We start from the raw sequence: 7,845 nt of genomic DNA on the forward strand, positions 1-7,845 counted from the left end.
GACTCAGGTGAGCGGGTGGGGACTCAGGTGAGCGGGTGGGGACTCAGGTGGAAGGGTGGGGACTCAGGTGGAAGGGTGGGGACTCAGGTGGAAGGGTGGGGACTCAGGTGGAAGGGTGGGGACTCAGGTGGAAGGGTGGGGACTCAGGTGGAAGGGTGGGGACTCAGGTGGACGGGTGGGGACTCAGGTGGACGGGTGGAGGCCCAGGTGGACGGGTGGGGACTCAGGTGGACGGGTGGGGACTCAGGTGGACGGGTGGGGACTCAGGTGAACGGGTGGGGACTCAGGTGGACGGGTGGGGACTCAGGTGGACGGGTGGAGGCCCAGGTGGACGGGTGGAGACCGAGGTGGACGGTTGGAGACCGAGGTGGACGGGTGGAGACCGAGGTGGACGGGTGGAGACCGAGGTGGACGGGTGGGGACTCAGGTGGACGGGTGGGGACTCAGGTGGACGGGTGGAGGCCCAGGTGGACGGGTGGGGACTCAGGTGGACGGGTGGGGACTCAGGTGGACGGGTGGGGACTCAGGTGAACGGGTGGGGACTCAGGTGGACGGGTGGGGACTCAGGTGGACGGGTGGAGACTCAGGTGGACGGGTGGAGACTCAGGTGGACGGGTGGGGACTCAGGTGGACGGGTGGAGACTCAGGTGGACGGGTGGGGACTCAGGTGGACGGGTGGGGACTCAGGTGGACGGGTGGAGACTCAGGTGGACGGGTGGGGACCCAGGTGGACGGGTGGGGACTCAGGTGGACGGGTGGAGGCTCAGGTGGACGGTTGGAGACCGAGGTGGACGGGTGGGGACTCAGGTGGACGGGTGGGGACTCAGGTGGACGGGTGGAGACTCAGGTGGACGGGTGGGGACTCAGGTGGACGGGTGGGGACTCAGGTGAACGGGTGGAGACTCAGGTGGACGGGTGGAGGCTCAGGTGGACGGGTGGAGGCTCAGGTGAGCGGGTGGAGACTCAGGTGGACGGGTGGAGGCTCAGGTGGACGGGTGGAGGCTCAGGTGGACGGGTGGAGGCTCAGGTGAGCGGGTGGGGACTCAGGTGGACGGGTGGAGGCTCAGGTGAGCGGGTGGAGACTCAGGTGGACGGGTGGAGGCTCAGGTGAGCGGGTGGAGACTCACGGTAGCTTGTGCAAGTTGGAGGTGATGGCCTTGAGGACTCGCTCCGTCAGGTTCTTCAGGTTGATGATGGCGATGTCGATGCGTCTCTGGACTTCAGGGTGACTCAGCGCGTCTGCAGGGGACACATTGTACGGCAGAGAGCTGCGCACACACACACACACACACACACACGCACACACACACACACAGACACACAGACACACACGCACGCACACACACACAGACACACACACACACACACACACACACACACACGCACACACACACACACACACACACAGTCAGGTCACACAGTCAGGTCACACAGGTGAGACACACAGGTGAGTCAGGTCACACAGGTGAGTCAGGCACAGGTGAGTCAGGCACAGGTGAGTCAGGCACAGGTGAGTCAGGCACAGGTGAGTCACACAGGTGAGTGAGTGCGTCTCTTCCCACCTCTTGTGGCCGGTCTGCGTCTCCGTCTGGTTGACCCAGGTCTTGTAGACGTCCACCGGGTCGGTCCTGATGCTGAGGGTCCGGTCCAGCAGGATGTCCTCCAGAGCCGGGCCCAGCGCCTCCCTCAGGGTGTTCTGCCCGCGGGCGTCACGGTAGAAGTTCACCAGCATCTTGATGACGGTGGGGTTACCTGTGACCACGTCCTGAGGCAGCTCCACCTTCAGCCTGACGCCACAGAGACACAGGGTTAGAGTCCGGCACGTCACAGGGGCTCACGCGTGTTAGTGCGTGTGGACGGGGGTCACCTGATCTCGTAGCGCAGCGCCTCGGTGAACAGCTGCAGCAGCAGGAAGGCGTCTCGGTGGGCGGAGCCATAGTTGAACAGACTGAACACCAGCATCTCCACGAACGCCGTGGAGCGACTCTGAGGCATCAGGAAGATCAGCTGAGCCAGGTACAGGGGCTGCGTCTGACACACGGGGACAGGGCTCAGGGTCAGCAGGTGTGTGTGTGTGTGTGTGTGTGTGTGTGTGTGTGCAGGTGTGTGTGTGTCTCACCTGCAGCAGGTAGAACAGGTGCTGGTAGGCCTCCAGTCTCTCCCTCCTCTCCCGGCTCAGAGCCTTCAGTCCCTTACTTCTCTCCGTGTCCATCATGTCGCACAGCTGCTCCTTGTTCTTCCTCGTCAACTTCTTACAGTGAGACACCACTTCCTGTTAGGACAGAGGGACGGGTTCACTACAGGGGACACACCTGAACCAGGAGACCGCTTCACTACAGGGGACACACCTGAACCAGGAGACACCTGAACCAGGAGACAGGTTCACTACCGGGGACACACCTGAACCACTAACGGGGACACACCTGAACCAGGACACACCTGAACCACTAACGAGGACACACCTGAACCAGGAGACACCTGGACCAGGAGACGGGTTCACTACAGGGGACACACCTGAACCACTAACGGGGACACACCTGAACCAGGACACACCTGAACCACTAACGAGGACACACCTGAACCAGGAGACGGGTTCACTAACGAGGACACACCTGAACCAGGAGACAGGTTCACTAACGAGGACACACCTGAACCAGGAGACGGGTTCACTAACGAGGACACACCTGAACCAGGAGACGGGTTCACTAACGGGGACACACCTGAACCAGGGGACGGGTTCACTAACGAGGACACACCTGAACCAGGGGACGGGTTCACTAACGGGGACACACCTGAACCAGGAGACGGGTTCACTAACGAGGACACACCTGAACCAGGAGACGGGTTCGCTACCGGGGACACACCTGAACCACTAACAAGGACACACCTGAACCAGGAGACGGGTTCACTAACGGGGACACACCTGAACCAGGAGACGGGTTCACTAACGGGGACACACCTGAACCAGGAGACGGGTTCACTAACGGGGACACACCTGAACCAGGGGACGGGTTCACTAACGGGGACACACCTGAACCAGGGGACGGGTTCACTAACGGGGACACACCTGAACCAGGGGACGGGACACACACCTGCAGCGTGGCTCGGTTCCGGACCAGCAGGCCGATCTTCAGGTCCATCAGGTCCAGGTCTGCCTCCAGCTGCCGGTTGAAGCGGATGCTCCTCACCACCTCCTCCCTCAGACGCAGCTGCTCCGCCTCCTCTCTGATGTCACCGTCGCCCAGGTCCAGCAGGTGGACGAACTTCCTGACCACGGACAGAGGGGGCGTGGCCGAGTGCACTGAGACAGGTGAGGGGAGGGGCTTAGTTTAAATGAAGTCACAACAGCCAATCAGAGGCCTGCTCCTCAGGGGGAAACTCACCCAGCATCCTGTACTCGTCTCTGGCTCTGTTCGCTCTGAAGAAGGCCTGGATCTTCACCACAGCGCCCACCTGTGGACACACACACACACACACAGGGACACACACACACACAGGGACACACACACGGACACACACACAGACACACACACAGAGACACACACACGGACACACACACAGACACACACACACACAGGGAGACACACACACAGGGAGACACACACACGGACACACAGACACACAGACACACAGACACACACACACACACACACACACACAGGGACAGACACACACACGATAAAGTCATTCATCTGTGGTCGTTTAAAGTCTCAGTGTCATGTCAGGTGTCATCTCTGTCTCTGCGACTCACGTGACGTCTGAAGAAACTCAGGCGAGCGCGGTACTTCCTCCGCGCCGACCACATCCTCACGAACGCCTGGATCTGTGACACAAACATCAACAACAACAACGATCACGGACTCTTCCACAAAGATGCTTCGTCACAGAGAGAGAGCAGAAAACACGTCGTTCTGACGCCGTCTCCCCCGCTCGCTGCAGAGCAGCGGCCGCAAGGGCCTGCAATAGACTAGGGACAGTCTGACCGTACACACACACATATATACATATATACTGTATTTTGGGGATTAAAAGTCACTCCTGAGTATAAAGGCGCCCTCCCACTGTGCCTCCGTCACAGGTTAGAGCGCCCTCCCACTGTGCCTCAGTCACAGGTTAGAGCGCCCTCCCACTGTGCCTCAGTCACAGGTTAGGGCGCCCTCCCACTGTGCCTCCGTCCCATGCCCCGTGCTTTAGGGTCCTTGTCCCCCCCTCCAGGCCCGTTTGTCCTCACACTACCTGGGCCTTGGAGAATGCTTCTTGCTGCCTATACGTCATCACGCCGTAACACGTCACACGCATTGATGACGTCATGGCGATGCGTGGCTTTGTTTCCAGATCTTTCCGTAGACCTCGGAGTTTTTGTGCGTCTTGTCGACTGTTTTTGAATCTTTTCATCGACCAAATCTGCAGTAAACACTCCACCTCCGCATCACACCAACGTGAACCTTTCACCGCCATTGTTTGAAATGTCCGCGCATGGTCCCTCCTTCTTTTTTCTACGTCCCAACAGGCGCACAGGAAATGACCTCAGAACCGCCGTGGGCCTCGTGCTCGTACACGTGCGCACGCTCGTGCTCGTACACGTGCAGACGTGCTTTACTAAAGCCCACCTCTCCCAAACGGGCCGTGGACGGCAAGCGTGCCGCTCCTAGACGTGGTACGGTTGCACTCACACTGGTCAAAGGAACCAGACTTTAGCCTTGGACCCTGTTTTGGCGCGGTGCAGAAGGACAGTGTGAGTGCGCCCTAAATGTGCTTAACTGTGCTGAAGTCTCAGTGTTTCTCTGAACGGTCCCTGAATCCCTGCCTCCATCAGAGGGGGAGCAGGAGATGAACTGCAGCGGCTCCAGTCTGTGAGGAGCTCAGGACACAAACACTAACACCAGCGCTCGTGGGAGTCAGGATGAGGTGCTCGTTACCTTGACAACAGCTCTCCAGTTCATGTAGAGAAGCTGCAGCCGCCGTCTGTACGCCCCCTGCTGGACGAACCTCCTCCAGTGAGACTGAACACAGACACACAGACACACAGAGACACACACACACACATCATCACCTGCAGGTGTGTGAACCTCAGCCTGGATAAGAACAGACGCAGCGTCTCCGTCAGCTCCGTTCTCTGACTTGATCGTCCTCACCTACGGGAGTCTGCATCTGTCTTTGACTCCGCCTCATTTCCTCTGACCATAAAAGGGCGTGTATGTGACGCTGGGGGGAGGGGCGTACGTCCATCTGACTGACGTTTACTGAATTAGCCACATTAGCTCACATTAGCTCCACCTCCCAGGAGCTAGGCTAACGGCTCTGGTATGAAACCTGCCCCTGGTGGACACTCAGAGAACTGCAGCTGTTGGAGCTTCCTGGTGGGGCGTGGTCTGAGCTCACCTGGATGACGATGGCGGCAGGTGTGTGACTCATCAGGTAGCGTCTTCGTGTCTCCAGCTTCTGTCTCAGCAGGAACCCTCGACTGACGGCCTGCAGACGCACGACGAGGACTTCTCTGCTCCTCCAGAGGACGCTGCGACTGTGCGAGCCCGAAACACTGCTGACTACTTCCTGTAGGGGGACACAGGACATCAGGTGTGTGTGTGTGTGTCTCTGTCTCAGGTGTGTGTGTCTTTTAGGTGTGTGTGTGTGTCTCTGTCTCAGGTGTGTGTGTGTCTCAGGTGTGTGTGTGTGTCTCTCAGGTGTGTGTGTCTCTGTCTCAGGTGTGTGTGTCTCTGTCTCAGGTGTGTGTGTGTGTGTCTCAGGTGTGTGTCTCAGGTGTGTGTGTGTGTGTGTCTCAGTTGTGTGTGTGTGTGTCTCAGGTGTGTGTGTGTGTCTCAGTTGTGTGTGTGTGTCTCAGGTGTGTGTGTGTCTCAGTCTCAGGTGCGTGTGTCTCAGGTGTGTGTGTGTGTGTGTCTCAGTTGTGTGTGTGTCTCAGGTGTGTGTGTGTCTCAGGTGTGTGTGTGTCTCAGGTGTGTGTGTCTCACCTGTATCTGGTCTCTGTCTCAGGTGTGTGTGTCTCTCAGGTGTGTGTGTCTCTGTCTCAGGTGTTTGTGTGCGTGTGTCTCAGGTGTGTGTGTCTCTGTCTCAGGTGTGTGTCTCAGGTGTGTGTGTCTCTGTCTCAGGTGTGTGTGTGTGTGTGTGTGTGTGTGTCTCAGGTGTGTGTGTCTCTGTCTCAGGTGTGTGTGAGTCTGTCTCAGGTGTGTGTCTCTCAGGTGTGTGTGTCTCTGTCTCAGGTGTGTGTGTGTGTGTGTGTGTGTCTCAGGTGTGTGTGTCTCTGTCTCAGGTGTGTGTGAGTCTGTCTCAGGTGTGTGTCTCTCAGGTGTGTGTGTCTCTGTCTCAGGTGTGTGTGTCTCACCTGTATCTGGTCTCTGTCCATGAACACAGAGTTGTGTATGAACCCTTCAGGTTTGTCCCAGCGTCCCTCCAGTCTGTTCAGGTGCAGGTAATAAAAGGAGCCGTCGTCCAGACGGACTCGAACCCACGGACTCCTGTTGTCTCCTGAACACACACACACAATACTCATGTTACCATTCAACCCCCCGCACCCGGACACCAGGGAACTTCAGTCACCTGGTTGTTCCCTGAACCAGGGGAAGAACGCTTTAGGGACCTGATGGGACTGAAAACTGAGTGAGGATGATGATGTCAGAGTGATGATGTCAGAGTGATGATGTCAGAGTGATGAGGATGATGTCAGAGTGATGATGATGATGTCAGAGTGATGATGATGATGTCAGAGTGATGATGATGATGTCAGAGTGATGATGATGATGTCAGAATGATGAGGATGATGATGTCAGAGTGATGATGATGATGTCAGAGTGATGATGATGATGTCAGAGTGATGAGGATGATGTCAGAGTGATGATGATGATGTCAGAGTGATGATGTCAGAGTGATGATGATGATGTCAGAGTGATGATGATGATGTCAGAGTGATGATGTCAGAGTGATGATGATGATGTCAGAGTGATGATGTCAGAGTGATGATGATGATGTCAGAGTGATGATGATGTCAGAGTGATGATGATGATGTCAGAGTGATGATGATGATGTCAGAGTGATGATGTCAGAGTGATGAGGATGATGATGTCAGAGTGATGATGATGATGTCAGAGTGATGATGTCAGAGTGATGATGATGATGTCAGAGTGATGATGTCAGAGTGATGATGATGATGTCAGAGTGATGATGATGTCAGAGTGATGATGATGATGTCAGAGTGATGATGATGATGTCAGAGTGATGATGTCAGAGTGATGATGATGATGTCAGAGTGATGATGTCAGAGTGATGATGATGATGTCAGAGTGATGATGTCAGAGTGATGATGATGATGTCAGAGTGATGATGATGTCAGAGTGATGATGATGATGTCAGAGTGATGATGATGTCAGAGTGAGGATGTCAGAGTGATGATGATGATGTCAGAGTGATGATGTCAGAGTGATGAGGATGATGATGTCAGAGTGATGATAAAGATGATGTCAGAGTGATGAGGATGATGATGTCAGAGTGATGAGGATGATGTCAGAGTGATGATGTCAGAGTGATGATGATGATGTCAGAGTGATGATGTCAGAGTGATGATGATGATGTCAGAGTGATGATGTCAGAGTGATGATGTCAGAGTGATGATGATGATGTCAGAGTGATGATGATGATGTCAGAGTGATGATGTCAGAGTGATGAGGATGATGATGTCAGAGTGATGATGTCAGAGTGATGAGGATGATGATGTCAGAGTGATGATGTCAGAGCACCTGAGTGTATCCTGCGTGTCAGCAGCTGCTGCAGTTCTCTCTGATACTCTGCGGCGCAGGAAGGAACCACCTGCTGCAGCTGAACCTCAGGTAACGT

The 7,845-nt window shown here is 55.9% G+C and overlaps 1 protein-coding gene across 1 annotated transcript in view; it reads right to left on the minus strand.

Annotated features, from left to right (window-relative positions):
* Nucleotides 1-7,845, minus strand: part of iqgap3 (IQ motif containing GTPase activating protein 3) — a gene marked incomplete at its 3' end in the record, with an annotated part of 34,605 nt that overhangs the window by 13,438 nt on the left and 13,322 nt on the right. Inside the window, exons 17-27 of the mRNA XM_083918348.1 lie at nt 7,749-7,845; nt 6,341-6,483; nt 5,383-5,553; nt 4,920-5,003; nt 3,752-3,823; nt 3,384-3,453; nt 3,093-3,301; nt 2,120-2,272; nt 1,868-2,031; nt 1,563-1,787; nt 1,128-1,268 (exon numbers count right to left, since the gene is read on the minus strand). The exon at nt 7,749-7,845 is cut by the window's right edge and continues 71 nt beyond it. Coding sequence (XP_083774474.1) covers nt 1,128-1,268; nt 1,563-1,787; nt 1,868-2,031; nt 2,120-2,272; nt 3,093-3,301; nt 3,384-3,453; nt 3,752-3,823; nt 4,920-5,003; nt 5,383-5,553; nt 6,341-6,483; nt 7,749-7,845 — 1,529 coding nt within the window. The remainder of the gene's footprint in view (nt 1-1,127; nt 1,269-1,562; nt 1,788-1,867; nt 2,032-2,119; nt 2,273-3,092; nt 3,302-3,383; nt 3,454-3,751; nt 3,824-4,919; nt 5,004-5,382; nt 5,554-6,340; nt 6,484-7,748) is intronic.

Source organism: Echiichthys vipera (assembly GCF_963691815.1).
Source record: "Echiichthys vipera genome assembly, chromosome: 8".
In the NCBI taxonomy this organism is placed as follows: Eukaryota; Metazoa; Chordata; class Actinopteri; order Perciformes; family Trachinidae; genus Echiichthys; species Echiichthys vipera.